Genomic DNA, 27,995 nt, shown 5'->3' on the forward strand with positions numbered 1-27,995 from the left:
AACAGGTCTTCGGGCCGAATCGTCAGTTGGTCAAGGCATGGAGACGTACTGGGCAACTCTTTACGCAGCTCTGGTTACCATTGTGGTACACTTGCTGGTCACGGATGCAGGTATGAAACGGTGATATAGCTGCTTGACTGTTGATATATATGTGCAGTAGGCGTGATTAGATCGTTTACGAGTATTTGCTCAGCGCAGGGGCGGTACGAAGCTTTAGTAGCCAGTGGCAAAGGTACTAGCGAGGGCTTTTTTCAGGAAGTGGAAAGGATGGAAACAAGATGATTTTTTCAGAGCTTGCACCGTCTCCTCCAAGTTTGACTTCGTTCACGTTATTTTATAATCAAGTAGTATATAAACATGTTAACAGAACTCTAGTTTAAATATCAGAAAACAGCTGATTGCCGTCCTCATAATATGTGTATTCTAAATTATTAGGCAACGGGTAATTCCTCTCTAATCCCGCAAATTATTTATCAAACTCACGTTACAGGTATACGAGACATACAGAATCACATAAGACTAGTTTCGTTGAACATGTATGCAGACATTGAAAGGTTCAAATCTTACATCATTATACATCATGGGAAAACTCTGTACACAGTCACTTTGCCAAAGCATTGCTTCCTCGCCTGCCCTAGCGCGTACAGCTTCTGTGTTAACTGAGAGAGAGAGAGAGAGAGAGAGAGAGAGAGAGAGAGAGAGAGAGAGAGAGAGAGAGAGAGAGAGGAGAGAGAGAGAGAGGAGAGAGAGAGAGAGAGAGAGAGAGAGGGAGAGAGAGAGAGAGAGAGAGAGAGAGAGAGAGAGAGAGAGAGAGAGAGAGTCACACTGACTGGTGCGCCCGCAAGATATAATTCTCGTTGAGTTCGATGGGCGTACAAGGTCCTGTGTTTAATATACCACGAAAGCCTAATGACGAATATACTAGTGTATGCAAAGCATTGAAGAACTCAACAAACATACCATATACCAAACTGTCCTCGGGGAAACTGGAAATTTCACGAGACAAGGAAGGACTTATAACGGTCGGTATTCTCAGTATTATATATAATAGTCGCGCCAGCGGCTTACTGACTACGCATGCGCTTATTCATAATATACTATGCGAGTAACCGGAAGTGTACCCTTCTTTCATGGGCGCCGCCATGTTTTTTTTTGAGTACTCGTAAATAAACAAATACGAAACAAATTATTATTATATAACATGCCATTTATAAAATATACCTCTTTTATTAGCCAGTAAATGTTATTATGCACCTTGTCGCTGATACAGAATATCGTTAATATAGATAAAGGGAGAAAACTGTCGTGCATATGAACGGGGGCATACGCAAAGAATGCTGGGATTGAATTATAGAAGAGCGCCCCCTGTGTCAATAATTAGATTCAAACATTGCCAGTTTTTAGACGGAACGCTATAGTTTTCAGCCTGCAAGTGGAAGGTGGGCCCAAGGTGGGCAGTGCGGTTACCATTGCAATGATAATGATTGCATAATACGTCCCTTGTTTAACGCAATAGGCTGTTATTATTGTAAAAATTGCCAATTTTTGTCCAAAATTTTTACACGCTACACTCAATGTGACAGTTTTCGGACGACCTTAGTTTTCGGACATTTAGTGACATGCTGTTAGTTACACTCACTTCGCTCCGTATCGATAGCGTTTTACAGGTCATGTGACCCAATATTAAGTCAGGTGACACTGTTGTCCCGTTTTCGATAGTTTATTTTGGTAGAATCTATTGAGTTCGCTACGAGCGGCGGTCACAAATTGTCGTCTGATACCGCGTCAGTGATACTGTCAACATACTGCCGTCAGGTCAAAGTAACTGAAATTTTGACTAAAGTCCTGATTTAGCATTGAATTTTGAATGTGGGGGAGAATAATGATTTTGAAAATATTCTTTTCTTTGTTCGCTACGATTGCATGTAGTTTTAACGAAAACTGCGCAGTTGTTTAGAGAAAAAAAGTACATTTAATGAACGTAAGAAGTGTACAAGTTTTCGGACAGACAATATTTAGCATGTGTAAACATAGTGACTTACCGCGTAAAAACTTGACAGGTAAATAATTCCATACGATGAAATATACTCGCTATTTTTATTAAATAATGCCTGTGCGATTCTAATACAAACAAAATATGCAATGGAAACAATTATAAGTAATACTCACTGAACAAACTTAGCGAAGTTAGCCACACCGTACGATACAAGGTGCCGAAAGCAACACACACAGAGACAACCCGTGTCCGATATCTAAGCGCTGTACACGTCGAAATATAGTTGAGTCGTCCATGGATTAAACATAACTAATTATCATGAAATATTCTTATATACAATTTTCTTAACACATCGAAATTAAAAATCGATGGTTTGAAGTTTCAAATTATCAATACTTAGCTCCTAATCACATTCAAAACACGACGTCCGATTTCTGGGATTGCAGTCCGATTACTACGCCATCGACATGGGGTCAAAACTTTGGCAACTTTGACCCCGAAATATCACTCCCGTCGTATCAACTGAGTTTGAGAATAACCACAATAGAGTTTCGAAAGGTATGGTAATAAGATTTCGTATTGCTGGTCATTTACGAAACGACTTTAGGCGAAATTCACTACCCTGTCCGAAAACTGTCACACTGAGTGTAGAGAAAATCTATACCTGCCCTGCTGCAGGGTTGACGTCGTGTAAGTACGTGAACTGCTTTCATCAGAGGGAAACTGGGCATAGTTGTCATATAAACGTTTATGAAGTAAAAATTACAGTTTATCTTGAATCAATACAAAATAACATTGCCAATCTTAACCCCTGGCGCGACACCAAGGGCTGAGCCCTATATATAATAATTTATAAAACGACGAACTTCCATTTACAGGATAGGAAGCTTTAAGTCTACTTAATGGATTGTAGACCAAGTGGACTATAGCACTGGCAATGCTACTTCCTCTCTTCCGTTGATGACTCGTGTTTCTCATGTGGTCGTAAACTATTGGAAAATTACGTTATTTTTATTTTTATGTGTGTGTGTAGTCATTAATGTGCATGTCCCACAAAACATGAAGATCGTTCAAACATGGGAAGGGCATTACCTTTTCGTACAATTTCAGCCGGGTGTTGTCTTACACCGATTTTATTCGAACGCTAGATATGTTGGTTGCACCAGTGAAAAAACATTACAATGCATGCACTTTATTTAGAATCAGAAGTTGTTCGACTTGTGGGTGGAGACACGCCCTATGAAGGCCAAGTTGAGATGTTTATCGGTGACGAATGGCTACCTGTCCTGTACTATAGACCTTACGGGGAAGACGTTGTACAAAGCTGGAGTTTTCAAGCCGCTGATATTCTCTGCAAGGAATTAGGTATGCGGTAATTGTATTCATAAAGAGCGCATGCATACAAAGCAACCTAACCCTCATTGAAAATCTCCGAGTCTGATCCCCATTATTGACATATTCCTTGACCCAAAAAAAAAAAAAAAAAACAAAACTCTGTTTCACTTCATGCCACTATATTCCACGACCCTGGCAAAATCATCACGGGCAGGCTAATCTTTACGTCAACTGCTGAAGACAACATGGCTTTGTACCAATTTCTGGTCTCGGTTATTTCAGCAAAGCCCAGCAACTGTTATTAAACTTCGAAATTGTATGACAATAGATACAACTCTCAGTTGTGTCGTTTGTATTACAGGATACAAAGGGGCGATGTCTTACGGAAACTTCGATGCACTTTCTGGTGATCCGCGACGCCGTATCACAAATATCCGGTGCGACGAAAATCACGAGTCCCTATTAGATTGCGATTTTGACTTCTATGAATATTTCAACTATGCTGCAACTGTGAAATGTAATTGTAAGTACAACACGCTAAATGCCTGCCTGTACTATACCGGGAATCTTAGCTTATGTATACTGCAACCCACGCTCGCTTTAGATCCAGTTTCATAAAGTCTATAAAGGAAAGCATTGTAAGAAGCCCAACATGTTGATTAAAAGGATTTTTACCTCAGCTTGTGAGGTAAATATTTGCTATTCGAGGCATAGGTGATATTAATATTATTATATTGTACATTGGGCAATCGTAAGAAATTGTCTTGCCCGATGCAGGCTCTTAAACAAGACACCACACTTTACAGTAGCCTTCATCACACGGCAAAAAAATGAACCGATTATAATCATATCCAATGTTAACATTGGTAATGAATCTCTTTCTTTTTGTCGACAACTGTTGACTCGAATATTCATATAATTTTTTATGTTCGGTCATATTTCACACTGTATTGGCTTAAAATTTGGGCCTTATTCGAAACGATTCGCTGAAAAAGAATGGTTCATTTTAGACTTTATACCCCAAAGTTTTCAAACGTTAACACTGTCACCTTCCTCCTCAATATTAATAACATGGGGAAGGAATCTCTATTTTGAACACGAATCGAACGGAGACGAACATTCAAATATTCCTGAAACTTGCTGTAATGCTTACATTCTATTAGCTCTGAAATCGCAGGTGTTGACTCTGCAAAGGTAGTGAAAACAAATTCTTGAAATACGAACACAGTCATGATAACTTTCATACTCAGATAAAATTACTTAAACATTTCCCCTTTCCAGTACGACCAACAACAGTTGATGATGCACAGATTGAAACGCTGGCTTTTTTGTTGGTTTTGCCAATGAGATGGTAGTTTCTGATCGTAACTACTAATCCAGATTTTAAAAGTATACAATCACCTGTAATCTAAATATGCCCATATATGGTCAAAGGGGTGTTCCTTGGTATTCAAAATGCCCGTGTGAGGGCGCTGTTTTTAAAAGCGGCCACCCGCTTAAAATTTGTGATTGGTTAGATTTTCTCTTTCCATGGTAACTGTGGCAAAATTGGAACAGGTGACAGTATACCTTTAAACGCAAGAGTCTGAATTGCAACCTACATCTTTGACAATGATCAATGGAGATATAATGTATTAAAGATTATGAACGCAGTCAGCCAACTTGGAGAGGAATTAATAATGAAATGTCAATTTCCATCTTGTATATTTCTATAAATATTAGATGATTCGTATCTAGGCTGTTACAGTGGTCCGGGTGGGTACCCTCCAAATCATATTTACTACAGATTGACCGTTCAACGTTGCCTTGAGAATTGCCGTAGCCAATATTACACTTATGCCGGATTGCACAATGCACGATACTGCGAGTGTGGTAACGAGACACAATACAGAGCTCTGACGAAGCAATCAGGAGACCAGTGCCTGGTGAAATGCAGTGGGGACGCGCATCATACGTGTGGAGGCGAAGAAACAGTCGGAATCTATTTGGGTGAGCATATCCAATGTCGATCATCTGACAATGCAAGCTAAACGCCACACTTGCGTAATTTAATATCATGAAAAATGAGGAAAAATTATTCTTTGCTCCAAATTGACCTGTAGGCCAAATACAACTATCACCTCAAACATACAATGCCAAACATGAATTCAATTCAAGGTGTACACTGCGTATGAATTTCATGTGAAACTGAAAATCGGCGGCGCGGCGCAATGATCTTTTCGTGTACTGATATTGAAGTTATCCCTACCGAAACCCTCGAACTCATAATTGACATGGACGCCTGTAATGCTCAATAAAAATATATCAAATATACCAACAAAAATGTTGCAAGGATGTTCGATACAATAAATTGCAGTTTTTCACAAACTTTACAAATCGTACTCTTATACAGCAGGTAAACATTATTAAGTACGGAACACAAACAAGTGTACATTCGTAAGCTATTTTCAGTCATTTAATTTTAATCTTGTATAATTTAGCACAGAAGTAAAATATTTCAAGTCGATGTGAATTACTCGTACCAGCTGACAATTTAAAGGGAAACCTAAGTCCAGCGACATGACCGTTTATCCCTTCCAAAATCACCCTTGAATAAAATGCAACTCAAATTTGCAACATAATGGCACGCGCCGACGACTACGGAGCGACGAAAAGAGACATTGAAGTAGACGACATTTATGGAAATGAGCTCGGAATCCCATGGGGCGCGACAGGGCTCATGGGAGGAGCGTGCGTGACGTCATCGGCGATACACGAACGTGTGTGACAGCCTACCAAAGCATTGGAGTCTATGACTGCAGGAGTGCAGTTCTGCACGTTACGACTCTTTAATGCTCAATAGCATAAAAAGTAGTTAACTGTTGTTCAGTTGAGTCCAAAAATCACTCAGGGAAGAACAAACGGAGTCAGCTTTTACCGTCTTCCCACAGAACAGCTTTTTCGAAGACCAGTGGCTAAAGAAAGTCGGGCGAGTTTAAAAATCTGTAAAAGATACGTTATGTTCTAATTCTTTCAGGATAATTGTTTTATAAGGATTTCGGGATTCTGATACCGATACAAGACGATACTACACAATGCGGTTGTATCTTGACATGCTGAGTCAGCCTACTATCGCCGGTTTTAACCAGATAAATATTAATATTGTCGATTTCGGGACTCTAAAATCCGAAGACGAAACTACACAAAGCGTCTCTTATCTTGACATCCCGGGTCTGCCAAATCTCCGATATATAACCAATAAATATAGGCAATTTCGGGACTATACCTTGTAATATTGATATTACAAGATATTGGAATGTCTTTTTGCCTACTGTGTATCGGCACGCCGGGTATGAGAAACCGCCGATATTATATTTACCCGATAAATATCAATTGCGCCCGAACTCTAGGCTATCGATACCAGACGATCCTAGATTTACTTGCACTGTATGGTGTTGGCATGCCGGGTCTACGAAATCACGGATATTTATCCGATAAATATCGGCGACTTAGGACTTTAACTCTGATACTAGACGATACTTTGTCAAATCGTGGGTAAATATCCGATGTATATCAGAGATTTCACCACCTAACAGATCTGACCACCCGAATACCTCTGTCCGACTCTTAGTTCAAAAATAGCATCCATGGCCGGAAGTCAAGAATACTGTATGTTTTACATTATTAGATTTATTAATGCACGAAATACATTTTTTACATGTAAAGATTTTTTTCATTAAATGTCCCTCGGGACTTCGTCGAGAGGGCCGATCTGATATCATCGGGACTCGAGAGGCCCTTGCACAAATTACATTCTTTACATGTAAACATTTTTACTTGGCGATCGGGACTTGAACAGAGGAAATATCGGAAACCATCGGGAGTTTGGGCTGGTCTTGTATGAAACACATTCCTTACAACAAGCTTTAAGACGATACTATTTTTTAAATAGCGGACAATATTCATTATATCGGCGATTTCATCACTTTGTAGATCTGAGTAAGTCCGACTTCCTAAGTTCGACACAAGCTTCGAAAAACAGACGACACTGTAATAGATTTGTCAAATCGCGAATAAATATTTTCTGATACATATCAGAGATTTCGCAACCTTAAAGATCTGTCCAAGCTCGACTTACACGGTAACACATACAATCAGTCAATCATTCCGTATCATTCACGAACCAACAATTAATTTAAGCGACTGATACAGAAAACTCTGTTTTAGAAACGTAGCGTTGAAGGATCGCAGGGTCACTCAGTCTCTCCAATCCAGTTCGGGGTCTGTACAAGCACAGTGACTCCCTCCGCTGAATCATACACAAAACGCAAGCAACCAAGACATGAACGATGTTTTGAGATGCTTTCTAATTATTACATATCTTGGACAGGTTCAAATTAGTATGGTTTGATTTCAGTCATGTAAAAGTAATACTCGATGTCAGAAATATCGCTGTCCGAACTCTCCATAGTCGTCTTACGAACGCGCTGAACTGTTCACAGTACTCCTCCAGCTGCAAGCTACAATCGTCTGTATCGCCGATGACGTCACGCACGCTTCTCCCATGAGCCCTTTCGCGCCCATGGTATTCCGGGCTCATTTCCATAAATGTCGTCTACTTGAACTTCTCTTTTCGTCGCGCCGTAGTCGTCAGCGCGTGCAATTATGTTGCAAATTTGAGCTGCATTTTACTCAAGGGTGATTTTGGAAGGGATAAACTGTCAAAGTCGCTGGACTTAGGTTTCCCTTAAAATATGTCTGCTTATTTGTTTGTTTGTCAGTACAACAAGTACATAAAACCAAAACATGCATACATCACGCTGGGCTGTTACTAAGTGTTTGACGCTTTACACTTTGCTGCTTATTGATGAAATTACTGAAATATTTACAAAGTTTACAGCGATCATTCAGTAACGCTTATTTGAAAATGAACAGTTCATGACTCCCTGTTGTTGATATATTCAGCTTCCATGGGTTCATGTGGAGGCCATGTGGTTGGAAATGGGACCATCTACTCACCAGGATTTCCCGGATATCACACGGAAAATCAAAAATGCACATGGCATGTCAGTGCGCAACGACCGAGAAGCATCTTGGAGTTTAAATTTGATTTGTTCAATATGGATAAAGAAACAGACTCTGTGACTTTACACGAAATGGTGAATGGTAGCCGTCGAATCATTGAAGTCAGCAACTTATCGGCAACGTCATGTTCGAACACCGTGAATGTTACGTTCAAATCTGGAATCGATGGCGGTACTCGAAGGGGAATATTTGCACTGAAATACAAAGGTGTGGTTTGTTTTGTTTTACAAAAGGGATTGGCTAGCCTTCAAAATCCAAGTCTAATTATCATATTTTCGTACGCAAGGATTCACTTTCGTTTGCATGCAGCCGTAACTTGCCATCGTTAATACAAATCGGGCCGAGGACACAATTATTGACTTATTGTTATGTTCCGTATGTACATGTCCATATCTCGTCGTATTTTGCGTCTTTTAGGGGTTTGACCACATGGATTTATTCAAGGACAATAAATACTAATATGATAAAAACCAAATAAGTTTCGTTGTCTACAATTTTTTTTCTGTCTGCCTTTCTCTTACCTATACGCTCTTCTCGCTTGAGACGCAACGTATTGCGCACTGTGTCAGATATGCGTTGTAAAATGCGCCGTCTTTCAGTAAACTCTAGCTTCCGCGCGTGACCTGCATCCATTGCGGGATTATAATGTCTGATTCCCTGCAGACGTCGACTCGATATTCAGGTCACGCGCGGAAGCAAGAGTTCACTGAAAGAGGGCGCATCTTACTACGCAAGCACTGACACACACACACACACACATACACACACACACACACACACACTCAGTCGTCTCAAGCGAGCAAGCGTATTGGTAAGAGAAAGGCAGACAGAAAAAAACTCGTAGACAACGAAACTTATTTGTTTTTTATCATATTAGTATTTATTGTCTCTGAAGAAATCCCCGTGGTTTGACAATGCTATCTGTATTGCCATGCGTATAGGTGTTTTTCATTTTCGTAAACGTAGAATGCGTCTTTGGAATTGGTAATTCGATTCTCCAACTATTACAATACATTTTTCGTTTACCACTTGCGGGGGATCAATTTGAAGCTTATGGCGTAATTCAAATTTCATCGTATTAGTTTTGTGAAATTCGATATCCATAGAACTAAAACAGGGATTGCACCCCAGGCCTTTTGAATTTCACCCACCATTTTGAATTTTCAAGTATCAGCAAATATGGGTATTTTGTTTCTCTTGCCAAATTTTGCACGGTGACCATTAATTTTTATTTGTTATTTTGAAAGGCAATGGTTTGTGTCTTTACTATCACGATTTGAACTTTTTAGGGAGAATTGGATATTTATATTTTTCAAACTTCTCAAAAGTGTTGAGTGCCCTATAGCTGAATTTTCCAATATTACAAGTTACTCATAAAAACAAGTGTATTGCTTAAAGAGAAAAGCATATGAGCTTACATTTGCGGATTAAACCGACATTAGTTCATTATCCAATTATCCCAGATTAGTTCAAATCGTGTATACTGAAAGTTTTAGCACAGCTTTAAGACTTTCAAGTTCGGAGCGAAATTCAAAGTCAAACTTCCTCAGGTGTATTGAATATCCATTTTTCGACATGAATGGCGAAGTATGGCTGAAACGTGTTATAACTTACTGTATCTTTTATTTTTGTATTATAGAAGTACCACTCTGCCCTCTGCTACCAAGTCATGTGAATGGAACATTGCATTATAATGGTTCGTGTCCATATGTCATTGGAGACACTGTATCAATCAGTTGTAAAACAGGTTTTAACCTGTCTAATCCCAATCACGCTGTTCGATGCCAACAGGATGCAACGTGGAATGACACCCTGCCACGGTGTATTGGTTAGTTATATTTCTATGTTTATGAGTGGCCGTTATTATCAAACGGATGTAATCATATGATATTAAATAAAATGTTAGTGTTTTAACAACACCAGCACTTTGTTTGCATGAGATTTCCAAATCGACATGAGTTAGTTACAATAAATTGCCAAGAAGGTAATTAGCTCACCTTTTGATATGAGATACCAATGCAAAACATAATAATTATTTAATATGGCATTATTGAGCCGTCAAGATTGACTCTGGAGCGTTTTCTTATTATACGATTTGACTTTACATAAATTAGCATATGAAAGAAACCCCAACTGTATGACCTTACTAGGTCTTAAATAATTAATCATCAAAGGCCCAATGTAATGGTCTTGCCCCCGTTTATGTATGTATTGAAATAATTCTTTATGAGACTCATTTACGATCAATGTATTTTGACAAAATATTCGCACGGCCGGCGCGCGGTATCCGCGACGGCGTAGCAGGAAGTCGTGATCCCTATTCATTTTGAAAGGAAATACAGAAGACCATAAAGAAAACTAAAATTCTTGTTCTGAAAATAAGCGAAAAAATTTACAGAAACCCTGTCTCATTGTCACTATCAGGAGAGGTGTGAAATTCTGTATTTAAACACGTATTTGAAGATCGTGCAATCTTCTGAAAATCGGAAGAGGTCGTCTGGTCAAACCTTTCAAATATGCAAATTTCACACTTTTTACAGTCCAATATCCTGCAAACTCATGTAGTAATTGACAGTAGAAATGAAGACATCGCGTCTAGAAGCCACTCCAAGCGTGAGTGTTATGAACGTCTGACTGTGAGACCATTTCATAGGGCCTCATTGTTATATTTAAAATCGATACGATACGTTTTTACAATATTTTTTTATATCTGTCCTTAATATCTCTATTCCTGTGAGTCTTCAGGTTTTACTTCGTCATAGGTCTTGATTTCGTTCTCTTTTTTCTTAGTTAGTTTTTCCTACTCATGTCTCTCTGTTTCTCTATATGCCCGTCTGTGAGTCTCTTTATTCGGCTAACTTGATTCTTTCTTCATTTCTAAACCCAACAATGTATGTTATATCTATATCATCTCTTTAGTTTCCGTTTGTTTGATTTTCTTTTGCATTTCCTATCTGTTGCTCTACACTTAGCCATAGATTGTGGTAATCCAGGTGAAGTTGAAAATGCAAACAGAATCGGGACTCAATACAGCTACAACAGCACTGTGATATATACATGTCATGATGGTTACTACACCAACGGCAACAGAACTATCCGTTGTACTATTGAAGGGCGGTGGACTGAGAAGCCGTCTTGTTTCTTCAATGGTAATTATATAATCATTCTTCGTTTTCACTCTTGTTAACATCTTTACATTTCAAGAAATAACTTCACGTGATTTGTCACATCATTGTTCCGACTACAGTTTCGAATGAAACAATATTTTGAGAGAGATGCGACACACACACATATCGAAGTATACAGATGTCCTTGTGGGAAATTACAGTGCCCGATGCTAATGCAGAGTGTTATAAATAATAAAGCAGAAATTAGTTCACGTACACAGTAATAATAAATGTTACTTAAGTTTCATGCATCCTGCAATCTTTAGACAGATGAGGTGAAAGGATGTTTAGCCCTACACTCTCGTTTACAATTTTCGGACGTATTCTATTTATAGGTGGTGTTAAAATTTGATAAATGATATTTGTTTTGGTGGCGACAATTTGGAACCTACTCTGAGCGTTTGTTTAACAGCGTAATTATGTCGGCATTGATAATGAGCATCTTTTCTTATATACAAAGATTGCATCGCTTGCTTATGTTAGAGTAGCTCGATGCTTTGTCAACTTCACATGATTTGTCACATCACAGTCCCGACTATAGTTTTGAATGTAACAGTATTTTGACACACAGACAGACACAGACACAGACAGACAGACAGACTCAGACAGACAGACACAGACAGACAGACAGACAGACAGCAGACAGACAGATATATATATATATATATATATATATATATATATATATATATATATATATATATATATATATATATATATATTATATATATATATATATATATATTATATATATATATTAGTGTGCGTAAGCCATGGCCATTCTGCACAATGTTTTTAACATACGGAAGAGAAGAGGTTTTCAAATATATTCGCGCCATTCAATTTATAATTAAGCACTGACTTAAAAGATATCAAGTCGATGTCAATTGCTCGTAACACCAAGCAATTTCTAGTCCCATCAGACAACTTGTCTGCTTATTTGGTTGTTTGTCAGTATAACAAGTTGTTCATAATAAAACAAAAACACGCATACATCACGCTTGGCTACTTCTGTAGGTGTTTGACGCTTTACACATTGCCGCTTGTTGACAAAATTACTAAAATCTTTAGAAAGTTTACAGCGATAATTCAGTAATGCTTATTTGAAAATGAACGGTTCATGATTCCCTGTTGTTGATATATTCAGCATCCATGGGTTCATGTGGAGGTCATGTGGTTGGAACTGGGACCATCTACTCACCAGGATTTCCCGGATATTACACGGAAAATCAAAAATGCACATGGCACGTCAGTGCACAACAACCGAGAAGCATCTTGGTGTTTAAATTTGTTTTGTTCAATATGGATGAAGAAACAGACTCTGTGACTTTACACGAAATGGTGAATGGTAGCCGTCGAATCATTGAAGTCAGCAATTTATCGGCAACGTCGTGTTCGAACACCGTAAATGTTACCTTCAAATCTGGAATCAATGGCGGTACTCGAAGGGGAATATTTGCACTGAAGTACAAAGGTGTGGTTTGTTTTGTTTTACAAAAGGGATTGGTTAGCCTTCAAAATCCCAGTCTAATTATCATAGTTTCACATTTATCATATATTCGAACGCAAGGATTTACTTTCGTTTGCGTGTAGCCGTAACTTTATGACATTACTTGCCATGCGTTAATACAAATCGTGCCGAGGATATAGTTACTGACGTATCGTGATGTTCCATATTTCGTCGTGTTTGGCGTCTTTTAAGGGTTAGACATGCTATTCGTATTACCAAGAGTAAGTGCTTTTCATTTTCATGTAGAATGCTTATCGGGGAATGATATTTTGACTATCGAACTTTTACAACACTTTTTTGACTACCACTTGGGAGGGCTCAATTTGAAGCTTATTTGGTACTTCACTTTTCAGCTGATTAGTTTTTTGAAATTCGATAATTGTTATTTCCCCATAGAGCTAACACTAAGATTGCCACCATTTTGAATTTCGGTCACCATTTTGAATTTCAAGTGTCAGAAAATATCGGTAATTTGATTCTCTTGTGCCAAATTTTGCAAATTATGATTTCGAAAGGAATGGTTTTGTGTTTTTATTGACACAATTTGAACTAATTTGGGAGAATTGGATCTTTATATTTTTTTCAAATTTCTCAAAAGTGTTGGGTGCCCGGTTGCTGAATCTTGCAATAGTACAGTTACTCATAAAACGTGTGCGTTGCTTAAAGTGAAAGTAGATTAGCTCACATTTGCTGATTAAACCGACATTAGTTCATTATCCGATTATCCCAGATTAGTTTCAATCGTATATACTGAAAGTTTTAGCACAGCTTTTAAGACTTTCAAGTTCGAAGGGAAATTCAAAGTCAAACTTCCTCAGTTGTATTGAATATCCAGTTTTCAACATGAATGGCGAAGTATGGCTTAAACCTTTTATAACTCTCTGTATCTTTTATTTTCGTAATATAGAAGTACCACTCTGCCCTCTGCTGACGAGTCGTGTGAATGGAACATTGCATTATAATGGTTCGTGTCCATATGTCATTGGAGACACTGCATCAATCAGTTGTAAAACAGGCTTTAAATTGTCCAGTCCCAATCACGCTGTTCGATGCCAACAGGATGCAACGTGGAATGGCACCCTGCCACGTTGTATTGGTAAGTTTAATTTCTCTGTTTATGAGTTGCCGTTATTAACAAACGGATGTTATCATATGATATTACATAAAATGTTAGCGTTTTAACAAACAACACCAGCACTTTGTTTGCAATGCATGAGATTTACAAATCAAGATAGGTTGATTACAACGAAGTGTAAAAAAGGTAATTAGCTCACCATTTGATATGGAAAACAGAGTAATAATTTAACATGGCATTATTGAATCGTGCAGACTGACTGTGGAGCGTTCTCTTATCATACGATTTAACATTACTAAATTAGCATAATGGGAAAAAAAAACTGTATTCCCTTACCATGTCTTAAATATATTCATCATCAAAGGCCCAATGAAACGGTCTTGCCTCCGTTTATGTATGTAGTGAAATAATTCTTTATGGGATTCATTTATGATCATGGTATTTCGACAAACATATTTGCGCGGCCAGTGGTATCCGCGATTTGTGGACATGGATGGCATTTCAGGCGGACCGCTGTTAGCGCCAGACCCAGCACAAGGTAGAACAAAACTAAAATGGTTCTTCTAAAAATAAGCGAATAATTTTACAGAAGCTCTGTCTTATTGTCAATATCAGGACAGATATGAAATCCTGTATTTAGATTTAAAGATATGACAATCTTCGGAAAGTAAAAAATCTATGCAAATTTCACACTTTTATCAGTCCAATATCCTGCAAACGCACACAGTGGATGACAGCAGAAATGAAGATATCGCGCCTATAAGCCACTCCAAGCGTGAGTGTTATTAACATGTGTGAGTGAGACTGTTTCATTGGCCCTCAATTTAAATGTAAAATCGATAGGATATATTTCTACCATTTTTTCATATCTGTCTTTAAATTCTCGTTGCCCGTCTGTGTTCAGATTTCTTTTCGTCATAAGTATTGATTTTGTTTGCATTTTTATTCTTTAATTATTTTTTGCTATTTGTCGTTATGTTTCTCTATCTGTCAGTCTATACGTCCCTTTATCTGGCAAACCTGCAGCGTTCGTCATTCAACAACCCCGCATTTCTAAACCGAGCAATGTATGTTGTATCTCTTTCATCTCCGTTCGTTTCCATTGGTTTGATTCCGTATATCCGTCCTGTTGCTCTATACACAGCCATAGATTGTGGCAATCCTGGTGAAGTTGAAAATGCACACAGAATAGGGACTCAACACAGCTACAATAGTATTGTAAACTATACGTGTCATGATGGGTACCAAAGGAATGGCAGCAGAACTATCCGCTGTACCATTGAAGGGCGGTGGACTGAGAAGCCGTCTTGTTTCTTCAACGGTAATTACATAATCTTGTCATTCTTGTTAATGACCTTATATTTCGCGACAATACAACTTTGTTTTCTGCTGTACAATATAGAAATAACGGGCGACGCGCTGATCATTAACGTTTATTTATGGGCAAGGGCGAGAGGAAAGCCAAAAATTAACGGGCGAGGCTTGCCGAGCCCGTTAATTTGGCTAATTATATTATCACCGAACCCCGAAAAACCGTCAAAATTTACGAAAATTTCCCGTGCAAACGACAACGGGGCCCCATAACCTGTCAGTGAGTAGTGCGCGCGCTGCAAAAACTTTGCAAATCCGAAGATTTTTTTGAAAAAAAGCGTCTAAACTTGGCCCACAACTGCTCCATTTTATTTTGTGATTGATTATGATCTTTGTACAAATCAAAATTTTCGTTTTAGCCGTAAAGTTACTGTGTTTACGATATTATTCAAATTCAAGGGCATGAAAACAAACCATTACTGTGTATTTGTGGGCAGTCACGTGGTCCAGCTCGACCAATTAAAACGCAATGGACAGGGCATGGTAATATAATTGACTTTAATTTGGAACGAGACAATATTTGAGTAAGTCACTGAATGAAAGAACTCAGCAAATTATTTCCCATTTTGTTGTTTCCTTTTCTAGTAATTCCCATATTGATGATCTCTCCCATACGAAGCTGTATGCTGGCACAGTCGAACCGAATAATGTGTGCCTTTAATTTTGCTTTGCAGACACACAGTTATTAGAGAGTGATACCACGAATGCCGACGGTAATATTGATATTTAATTACCATTTTGTAGAGGTTATAAGATGATGGTGCTCTTAGCCTCAATGCGTGAACGTATTACACTCTATCATAAAATATATGGCATCTCGAAAGCCGTACTTTCTGCGGTCAGATCCACAACTGACGTCTGTCAGACTTCTGTTCCATCACCTACTTAGATATATTATGTTCGTTTAAAATAATAGTGCTGATCTTTGAGATTTTATGACAAAATTAATGGTTTTTAAATACCAGGTTATTAGTATTAAAGCAACACGGTCACTGTAACTTTTGTAAATTTTTTAATGATTTGCTTCGTAAGCCAATTTCAAGTTTCTGTTTTGCTCTCAAAAAGCATGTTGACAGATCCACTTTATAGTAGTACTACAACCCTTTTCAGAATTAGAGCGCGAAGCCACTGCAGTGAACTGCAATAAAACTGCTTACACTAATTAGTTTCAGCTGTAGCCGTGGCCACTTTGGTGTTGAACAAGGCTACTTGATAAAGACCAAAAAGTCTGCTTGTACAAAGGCAAAACTAGCTCTGTCTGAGGCTCGAGTTGTAAATGAGAGTTTACTACTGGCACCCTGTGTTCAAGATTAAAGGTCTGGTGAAATGCCCATGTTGCAAAATCACAGAAATACAGTTGATGGTCTATAAAACAGTTACATTCATTTCTTTTTTCGTTTTAGCGCGCGTGATTATGAAATATGGCAAAAGAAAAATGTAATGTGGGCGTGTCCCCGAGCCTCTCCAGTCGACTTTTTTCGGCTTTCCGAAGTTTGCCCGACGCCGTATCTCATAACGGGAAGAAAGGTAATTCACACCTCCGTAAGCTCCCTACGGGGGGTAAGCTTAACTTCTAGAGTTTCCGCTTACATGATCAGGACAATGTCCTCCTTCACTATGGGAGAACGTTGTTCTTTGGTGGCTGTCACAGCGGCAAGAACATGAACGGCTCAACTGTAAACTTTTTCAAGTTCCCGTCAAGTGTTGAGTGTTTGAACCATAATGTGCTTGTCTCTGCTGGTTCGTACGATCGGCCACGGTCCCTCGGCTGAGCCTTCCTCGCTACTCGCTACACAGAAGGTTGGGACCGCAATGCAAATCAACAGCATAACAGCAACACTGAATGTTGAGACTACCATTACTGCGAACGTCAAAATGAACCGGAGATCAACTTTGATAAGCCCCTATCAATTTCCCTCGCAATCTTCCAATATCCCTTGGAAAACACCGAGGTACTTTGGTTAGTGTTGCCGATAAACAGGCCAATAAACATACAAGGCGCCTGCTGTGTTACGCCATTCGATCTCCTTCTATTTCTGGCTCCCTTTCCGGAAGAAACCATTTTGAAGCCCAAAGTGGTTGACAAGAAATGAAATAAAGCATGCGATTTTAAGACCTTTAATTGTAATAATAATTTCAAACTCGATTTTTCACAGAACTTGTTTTGCATTGTTACGTGCGTTGATCCTGTTATCGTGAAGTATTTCCCGTATGCAGTCATGTCACATGACATACTTTACCCAAACTTGAATAGTAAATTCCATGAGCTTGCAAAGTAAACAAATGTCAGTGTGAGAGCACATGGATAGGCAATGGCAATGTTTCAAGTACAAGTTGAGTTCCACGGTAAAATTAGAAACATTCACACGGAACGACTGAGATACAGCCAGTTGGTATATATATCTAGTGACAGACAATGTCGTTGTACTGAGTGAGGCCCTGATTTGACTCTCGGCCGGCCGGTGAACTTCTACTCGTGGAAATGCCCAGTTCTTTGGTATTTCATCATGACATCGTTCACAATCACAGTGCTGAGCATGAGATGCATTTCTGTGGCGATACTGGTTTGGGAAACGCCTGTCAACCATTTTTCTATGATGCTCTTTCTTGCCTAAAAATCCATTGTAAGGCAAATCGACGTCGACAGAGAAAAAATATTCTCACGATTTTATGAACTGGCATACCTTGATTACATCAGGGTCTCTCTATACAGGCCCTAATGCAGTGCACATACTGATCGACAACCATAGATAAGACAGCAAAACTCAGCCGAAATTTCCGAGATTAACTGACACAGTGTTTTATATCGCTGTTTTAAATCAAACTGATTACACAATCTCTGGATACAGAAATGGCATTTTGGTGAAATTTCAGCATCAAAAAAATCCTAAAACTTGACATGAGGACGTTATGTGCCGATCAACAGCATAGTGCACGTGTGAACTGGCATTTATTGACTCATGCCATGGACTACATAGAGAGTAGAGAAACTGTCGATGATTGACTGCACGGAAAAGCAGTCTGCATCTTGTGAAAACAACAACATAGCAGTGAAAATTGTAATAGTCACCAGTAAAAACTCTTCACAGATGAAAGGATAATTGCTTCAAACTAAGAAACTTCATGTCCAGAGAATGAAAACTAACATCGTGGTCCGTGAATGAAAATAAACAATGGCGGACGTTACTGTGTAATGAACTATACTATTTAGGTGACGGGGTGGGCAGGGTCAAAGGATCAAGAAAGTACTGGAAAAACGTGTCATGTTCCTAACGATACTGTCTCGGGAGCTCCAGCGTCCCATTGTTTTGTAATATATAACAAGTGTGCCATGAGCTTCGTTGAATACACTGATATCAAACAGCCATAGCTGTAAACTGGCGCAAAATGGTTTGATCCATGCAGAAGCTTGCATAGGGAGATCGAATGGAGATAGCACAGCAGGCGCAGTGTATGTTTACTGACCAAAGTACCTCGGTGTTTTCAAGGGGTATTGGAAGATTGCGAGGGAAATTGATAGGGGCTTATCAAAGTTGGTCTCCGGTTCATTTGACGTTCGCAATAAACGAACAACAACACGGAACGTTGAGATCGCGATACAAATCGTGGAGGTAGAGTCCTCCATGATACAAATCGACAGCAACACGGAACGCGTCGTTGGGACGGCAAATTGAAGAACAACGGGGAATGCCGGACCACGAGGACCGCGATGCAAATCGACCGCAACATGGAATGTTGAAGACCGTGATTAAAATGCACAACACAGAACATCTAGACCCCAATGTAAATCAACTGCAACACCGAACCTTGTTGCCTCGATTAAAATGCGTATGTCTGCTATGTATAGCAAAAGTTTCAATTCTCGCGAGCGAGCGTTCCTATGCCCGCTGTACACTAGACAAAATGACGTCAAATTTATCGCGAGGGCTCGATTGCGTTGTGTAAGTTTCACTTCTCGCGAGAGCTATTTGTGCATGCTATTTGTGCATTAGACTAAATGACGTCAAATCTCTCGCGAGACTTGGCTCGATTGCAAATACGTACGACGGAAAGAACGCAATGATATACGGAAGTAGACACAGTTTTTGGGAATCGCCGAGAGAGAAGCGCAGATTAAACAAAAGACTAAAAAACCCACGTGTTTTCTTTATTTACCATATTTTTTAAACAAAAATCAGTGTCGCCGCTGTGGCGAATTAGGATCGATTTTTTTTTCGCCACTTCGGATTTCGATTCGCATTGGCGAACGTGGCAAATGGGCAGCGCGAACAGTGTTTTGTTAGCGGATACCGGGCAGAGATAAGGCGGCGTTGGACCGCTATTCGATGTAAATGAACACACCTGTGACATCACAGACGGCCAACCATTATCCCCGCTATGGGCGTGACCTGAGTGTTGCAAAATGACCCCATGAAAGCCGCGCATAGAAATATCAAAAAAATTAACACTTGCGCGTACTTTTAGGTTGCAATTCTGTTGCGAGTGTAATAGTATTGACCCCCTGGAAGATATTCAGTCACACGACCGGGACCATTTCACCAGACCTTTAAGATACAATGTAACATTACCATGCACTGGTCCATGTACAAATCTTTTTTATTTCAACTTCCCCAGACAAACTGTCTGCATGGGACATATAATGTTGTCGACTTTGCCGGCTGGCTACAGCTGAAACAATTAGTGTGAGCAGTTTTATTGCAGTTCACTGCAGTGGCTTCGCGCTCTAATTCTGAAAAGGGTTATAGTAGTACTTCACAACTTGCATACGTGTAATATGCACATGTCACTGTTTACATTTGTATTCTAGTACGGACTGTATTTACTTGTCAACGACACAAAAGCTGAGTTGACAAGTTGAGTGTTGTGTATCTTAACGTGCTTTGGAGAGTAGAACAATAAACTATTGTTGTATAAGCCAAAATTAAGGTGAAGACATCAAAATTCACAGATACTGTCCCTTAAAGAGTTTTTGATAGAACTCTGTGAGATTCATTCGATAAATCATTTTAGTTTTGGCCAAATATGGTTAAATTCAGTCATGAGAGTCACTTGTACCGCGACGATGGGTCAAGATTTCCGCAAAATCAGCATCGCAGGTGTTATCCCCGTCCCAATGCTCAAACTTACTCAGATAAAATGCTCCCGTGCACCTAAGCCGACACTTATTTTTCATCCACCGAAAAATGTTCTTAGATGGGAGCTATGGGACACGAACGAAAGGTTTGAGCCTCTGATTTTGGTATGTGTTAGTTTATTCTCCGCATATGATTGTCCTTTTTCACACCAAAAGTCAATTTTCCGTTTTCTTGCTACATGTTATATTATCAAATTTTTCACAAAGTACAAGAAAATTAACTACATATAAAAATCGTCTCTTCGTCATCTTACATGTAAATGGTGGAAAATGTAAGTCGTGCTGAAGTCCTATTTAATGATTCTACCATTGTTTAAAGTCTATTCGATATGCTGATGAAACGGTGAAATACATATGATGCATTACACAGAGCAGTACGATATGATCAAATGAATGAATGAATGAATGAATGAATGAATGAATGAACGGATGAATTAATGAACGAACGAACAAACGAATGAATGAATGAACGAATGAATGAATGAACGAACGAACAAACGAATGAATGGACTTATGAATGAATGAATAAATGAACGAATAAACGAATGGATGAATAAATGACTGACTGACTGACCGACTAACTATGAATGAATGGATGAATGAATGAATAAATGAATGAAATTAATGAATGTCCTCTTGGTCACTGACATAGCGCTTGAATATTACTGAATGTGAATTGTCCAAAGCATAAATTAATTCAATGCATGTCTTTCATCCAGGTTTGGCTATTGGTATATCATTGGGTGCTGTTACAGTAATTCTTACTGGTTTGGCTTTGATCATTTTCCTTATGAGAAGGTACGTCCACAAGTAAACATATATCCTTGGTTGTTAACAATGATGCATAGTGCATTTAAACTGTCAAAATATCTTCATAAATATGGCACGCAGTAATTAATACATTTCAAGGCAATCCGCTCGTGGCATTTGTGAGAGGAAATTATTTATGAATAAAGTTACGATGAATAATAACTTCTCCTTTCATATGTATAATTATACTATTTTATCCATAAACTCGATCATCAATTCCGCTTTGACGCCGTTTTGTTGGCGAATCATCATTTTCAACCTCTTACTTTAAAACAAGGTAGAAGATGCCGTTCACGTTCGCATCCAAATCGATGCCACCCTATATTGTGTTGATCAAATCGGCATCATTAAAGACTTTAAAATTATTTTAGTAAAAGCTTGTTCAATGTGTTCTCGCTCTCTCAATGGCAATAACATGCTTAGTCTGACCCTCCAGCCATGAAACGTGATACATGAATCTACAACTGTGAATACTTTTTCATTACGACCACATTATTCTTCTTTACATTTCATATATTTTTATCAGGAAAATACAAAGGAAATTCAACGGCGTTTTAGGAAGATCGGATACAAACCAGGATGAAGTTCGATATTGCAAGGAAACAGGAAGACGGAACAACTTACATCAGGATGATGTTGTTAATTATGACAATGTCAAAGTTATCTGTACGGACGACCTGTATCAAAGTGTGGGTGACGACCAAACCGAAGACAAAGATTGCAGAGATGAAGAAACGGATGTCGACGAGCAGGTGAAACAACCGTCACACTATGAAAACTTGAACAAAGTTGATATCACGTCCGAGAATTACGAATCTCTTCGGAACATGTGCGAGAATGAAAGTTCAGGACATAATAACTTTAATACAGGTGAAAAAGTCGGGGAAAGTTCCTTGACAAGCGACAGCGGGAGTGTCGAAAATGTGGCGTACGAGTCCGCAGATATCGATGACGATGATGGTGACGTTTACACAGAAATCGATAAGGACGGTGACGTCAGTGCGGCAGATTATGTTGACTTCGAGTTAGTCCACCACACTGAAAGAAGTGATGACGTTGAAGAAGGAGCTGTCGATAACATCGCATATGAAATAGCCGATAGTAATGACCGCGATGGACCTGACTACTTTGTTCTAGAAGGACCTTAAGCGTAAACCATTGAGTCAATCTGTGACCTTAAAGGGACAAAATCGGCCATTTTTCATGAATTGCGTTTGATACGAGAAATTACTTATATTGTTTGACATGTTGAAAGATAATGAATGGGTGACAGACATATATCCGACCCCGGTTTTAGGCACGATAAAGAAACCACAGCGAAAATGAATTAATGGTCATGACCATTCATTTTCGCGATGGTATCATGTATCGTGTCTAAAACCGGTGTCGAATATATGCATGTCACCCATTCATTATCTTTTAACATGTCAAACAATCAAGTAGTATCTCATATCAAACAAAATTCATAAAAAATGGCCGACTTTGTCCCTTTTAAGCGTAAACCCGTCAATCAATCTCTGGTCGTATCGCTCTGTCTGTTTGACGTCATCGTATACGAGAGTTTTCGCGGAGTCTTACAACTTCGAGCCGAAGGCGAGCCGTTGTACGGTTTCATGAGACACACGGGTATACGATGACGTCTTTCGTACGGACGTGGATGGATGAAAATTATTGTCACAAATTGCAAGATTTTTGTCGCGATTTGTGTTTCATTTACACGGATTAATTTCATTTAATGAGCAAAGCGGCCCGTCTCCCAGGCGATATGCGAATGATTTACAGATACTTTAATTCATAAATCCGATCAAGTTGAAATTTTGATACACCAAATGGTATCTCCTCCAATCAAATATACGGAATCGGTGATGTGAACGTGTCAATCATTGTCACGTGCTGTCCCGACGCAAACGTAAGTCGGCCATCGTTGCCATTGCTTTCACCGCTCTAGCGACGAATAGCCAGATTATTTAAAATATTTACAAAAACATTAAATATAAAGTAAATGCAACGATATGGTCGATAAAAGTAGTTATCGTTCTTACAGATGCCGTGGCTTTTGAAAATATCACAAGCCCGAGAGATTCGGTTCGATGACTCTGAGAGTGTACCTCATTGTATGTTTGTGGCCACATCACTGCCATCGCCGGTCTCCGTCGGTATCAACTCGTAAATCCTGATCTCGGTCGTCAATGTTTACGTCTTACGGACTTTGATAATGGTAGTGACAAATATCTCGCCCGTATAAACCTCAAAAAACTGCGCTACTTGACGGAAACTCTGTTCTGTTTTCCGAGTCGATAATACTTTCCATAATCTACATCCTCAGCGCTGCACTGCAGAGTTAAGGCTAGAACGCACCTCGGGGACAGACATTCGGACTCTCAAACTTTTACAGTTCTCTTCTGATATACCACATGTGGGGGTTCATTTTAAAGCTCTTGGTGAAAGAAAACTTTTCACTGGCTTATTTTTTTGAAATTCGAAAATTTTTATTTTTCGCCATAGAGTTAACACAGGGATGGCGGCCATTTTGAATTTCTAATATCAGTAAATCTTGGGGTATTTGTTTCTCTAGTACCAAAATTTGCACGGTGACCCCCTATTTTTATTCTTGATTTTGAAAGAGAATGATTGAAAGATTCCTTGAGGAAAGTTAGAGCAAAAGTTTAAGTCTTTTACTTTCGAGGTGCATATTACCTTAAGGCTACATCTCGATAGCTTATGTCTTCGCTTCAGCCCTACGCTGCCGGTTCGATTCCGATCGAGAATGTATATGTGACGAAGGATATTTATTTGTCGAATGACTTGATGTTTGCGCCGACTGTGGTTAGGGTGAATTTCCAGAAGCACTGCATGACATTTTATGAAAGGTGGAACAGGTGATAATCTGTCAGTGTTTAATAGAATGCAAAAAGTTTGGCAACATCCTGTCGATTAATTACTAATTGACTTATTTAACGACCTTCGTAATTAGGATGGCAGCCCAGATTGGTTTTACGTTTTCACCACCATGAGACTCATTCTTGGCAATCAAGTCCCATCGCGACGAGGGCGCTCTTGAACCTCAGCTTGGAGAGACGGTGTTTTTTTTTGAGCTCCAGTATTTTTTCGTCGTTTTTCCACCTTTATCAGCGGTAAACCAACAAACTTTTAACTAACAACCACAAAAACTATTTCAATGTCATGGGGATTGGAGTTGACGCGTGGAGGGCCAAAATTGGCTGTTTTTGTCATCCAAGAAGTTGGAAGTCTGTCAACATTGAATGGTACACGCCGTTTACAACGTGGTCTTCAATCAATGACCTGGGCTACAGGTTAGTTTGTTGTATCTTTGTCAGCAGTCTGCTTGTTACAGGAGCCGAACTTTTGTTGTTTGGTAATGAACAATACCACTCTTGGTTGGAAACCAGTGGCAGACTCTCAAATGATGATTTTGGGAACGGTGAATACGTTGAAACGTTGAATCCTGTCCTTTCCGAAAACCTGCAACGTGTCCATTATTACGTAACTTGCACCTTGTCACCGAAAGTGAAAATTACTGAAGTCGGAGAAGTGTCTGTTCAACCTTATCTCGCCCGTTTTTTGCAACAAGCTGGAGATATCGAGCTGAACCCAGGACCTCGAACCCGACAAATGAAATTATCAGCTAGAGGGGATTTATTGGACACGGAACTTGAAGACGGAGACACGGAAGAAGAGACCACTGAATCAATGATGCCAATTCTCAAGGCGATTCGTGCCGATGTAAAAAACTTGAGAAAGGACATGAGGAAAGTTACCGAAACTGTCCAGACTATTCAAAAACGACAAGAAGAGTTGATTGAAGAAAACAAAAAGCTGTCTGAAAGAATTGAAGAGCTCGAACGGGAGGCTATCGGACAACGATCTCAATCCTGCCGAAATAATTTAATATTCAGAGGTTTGAAAGAGTCGAAAGGAGAAACGTGGGACGACTGTGAGAGACTGATACGCGACACATTAAAATCGAGATTGGATATTGAAAACGCAGACGACGAAAATTCCATGCAGATTGAAAGAGCTCACAGATTGAATGTTAGAACACGTAAAGACATTCCGAGACCAATTGTTGTTAAATTGTTATCGTACAAGACGCGCACCAAAATACTACAAAAAGCCCGAGATACTATACCTAAGGATTCGGACATTAGCGTGACAGAAGACTTCCCTCCTCAAGTACGTAGAACTCGTAAGAAACTCATTCCTTTCCTTGTTAAAGCCAGAGAAGATGGAAAATTGGCCCATTTATCATACGATAAACTGATTATTGATCATAAAAAGTTCAAACTTAACGAGAAAACAAATTAATTGTATGGCTTCTAGTGGTGTGGCCAAGTCCATCTTTCTGAGAGAGAAAATTCACTTCCCAATATTTCGTCTACAAACAGTTCTGATATCCCTTTTTCAACTGTAGCCTGGAATGCCAGAGGATTTAAGAAATATGGTCAGGACTTATCACTAAAACGTTACTTTTCTAAATTCACAGAAATAAATATCACAGAAACTTGGGCCGAATCAAATGAAGATTTTGCGGGTTGATTGGTAACGCACACGTGTTACTCTTTATTTCGCAAACGAACTCATAGGTTTGGAAGACAGTCTGGTGGCGTTTCTTTTTTATTTTAAAAGAGTTCGACAAATACGTTAAGTGAATTTGTAAATTTTCAGAAGATGCTGTATTTTTGTTACTTGACAAATCTGCCCTGCACACTCGTGATATCATTCTTTGTGGAGTGTATATCTCACCTGGAGGCTCTGTGATTTATAGAGAAGGTGAAACAAACCGTGTAATACTGTTTGAAAACGACTTTATTGATATTAATTTCAAGTTTGAAGATTGTGACTATATTTTGCTGGGTGATTTTAATGCCATCTGAGAGTTGGTGATTTATATGATTATGTTGTCGATAGTGACGACGATAATGTTACAAATTTGACTGTTGATGATGTGGATGCTTTTGTTTTGTCAAGAAAATCACGTGATACTGTTGTCAACAATTTTGGGAGAGCGTTAGTTAAATTGTGTTATAAACAAAATGTTTACATTGCCAATAGAAGGTTCACAGGTGATACTGATGGTAATTTTACACGTTGTACTGTAAATTGGTCGAGTGTCGTAGACTATATAATACTAAGTGCGTCCTTATTTTAATATGTTAATGATTGTGTAGTTGACACGTTGGACCTTTCAGACCACTTCCAAGTTTGTTGTTTTTATTTTCACACTGATACAGTAACTGTAAATTCTACGAGTGATTCCATGCAGTTCCGTCCCTGGAATAAATTTCGGTGGAAACCCGATTTGATTGATGATTTTAAGCGAAAGTTACAGGAGGAGATGTCATTTCGTCTTGATGAATTTTGTCAGCACATTGAAAGGCTTGATATAGATAAAGCTGTGGTCACGTTAACGGAAATTTACTCTAGAGCTGGTGCTGGCATGGAAACATCCTCACATTATTGATAAACGTGCACATCACACTGAAAGTGATAAACCTTGGTGGGACAAAGCCTGTGAAGTAGCGAGAAAGAAAAAAATGGTGGCTTTAAATACTTTTCGTAAATCGAACACTCACTCGAATTTTATTAATTACGTAGAATGACATAATGGTTTTAAAAGTCTATGCAAAACCAAAGTAGGTGAGTACAAAATTAAGCAGCGTAACACCTTTCTGGTTAATGTTAAAGATCATGCTGAATTTTGGAAAATAATCAAAGAAATTGGAGGAAGTAGAAGGGGGTGGTGGCGAACAACACTATTTAGTCACAAGAGTGGTATGATTATTTTAAAGATTTGCCATCAGAAATCAAATCTTATGAGTTTGATAACAATGTAACAAAATATTTAGATACTCATGATATGCAATGTGGGCGATGTAAAGAAAATTTACCAATAGAATTAAATAGAAATATTAGTTTTGAAGAAGTTTCTAATTGCATTTGTACTTTAAAGAATTGTAAGTCAGCTGGGACAGACGGCCTACTAAATGAAATGTTTAAAAATAGTAATGACACCTTATTTCAATGCCTTTGTGACCTGTTCAATGTTATTTTTAAGACAGATACGTTTCCTTTTGGTTGGGGAAAAGGAATTATGTATCCCCTTCATAAAAAGGGGTTGTTTAGTGATGTAAACAACTTTCGTGGTATTTCTTTGCTATCTTGTATGAGTAAAATTTTTACCAAGATTTTAAACAATAGATTGGTCAGCTGGTCAATGGAAGCTGGTGTTATCTGCGAAGCGCAAGCTGGCTTTCGCAAACGGTACTGGATAATATTTTTACCTTACAACCCTTAGTTCAAAAGTATTTATCTGTTAGAAAAGGTAGATTATATTGCGTATTTATTGATTTTGCTAAAGCGTTTGATCTTGTTTCACATAGTTACCTGCGGTATAGATTGCTAGTGTATGGTATCCATGGAAACGTGCTAAAAGTTTTGAGATCTATGTACGATAATATTGAGTCATGTATTTTATGTAACGTGGTCTTACAGATTATTTTCAGTGTAAGGTA

The 27,995-nt window shown here is 38.8% G+C and overlaps 1 protein-coding gene across 1 annotated transcript; it reads left to right on the top strand.

The window, feature by feature from the left end:
* Positions 1 to 27,406, top strand: LOC139130584 (uncharacterized). The gene is made up of 13 exons (XM_070696334.1): positions 1 to 110; positions 3,197 to 3,361; positions 3,693 to 3,854; positions 5,054 to 5,320; positions 8,276 to 8,602; positions 10,035 to 10,223; positions 11,368 to 11,544; positions 12,710 to 13,036; positions 13,980 to 14,168; positions 15,292 to 15,468; positions 16,193 to 16,231; positions 21,372 to 21,450; positions 21,989 to 27,406. Exons 1-13 carry the CDS (start codon positions 38 to 40, stop codon positions 22,608 to 22,610), a joined length of 2,793 nt encoding a protein of 930 aa, XP_070552435.1. The 5' UTR covers positions 1 to 37; the 3' UTR covers positions 22,611 to 27,406.
* The last annotated feature ends 589 nt before the right edge of the window (positions 27,407 to 27,995 follow it).

This window comes from Ptychodera flava, chromosome 1 (assembly GCF_041260155.1).
Source record: "Ptychodera flava strain L36383 chromosome 1, AS_Pfla_20210202, whole genome shotgun sequence".
In the NCBI taxonomy this organism is placed as follows: Eukaryota; Metazoa; Hemichordata; class Enteropneusta; family Ptychoderidae; genus Ptychodera; species Ptychodera flava.

Coding starts and splice junctions, on each gene's coding strand:
- LOC139130584 (XM_070696334.1), top strand. CDS start 38: ATGGAGACGTACTGGGCAACTCTTTACGCAGCTCTGGTTACCATTGTG. Junction 3,362..3,692: donor TATTCTCTGCAAGGAATTAG/GTATGCGGTAAT, acceptor TTTGTATTACAG/GATACAAAGGGGCGATGTCT. Junction 10,224..11,367: donor CACCCTGCCACGGTGTATTG/GTTAGTTATATT, acceptor CTCTACACTTAG/CCATAGATTGTGGTAATCCA.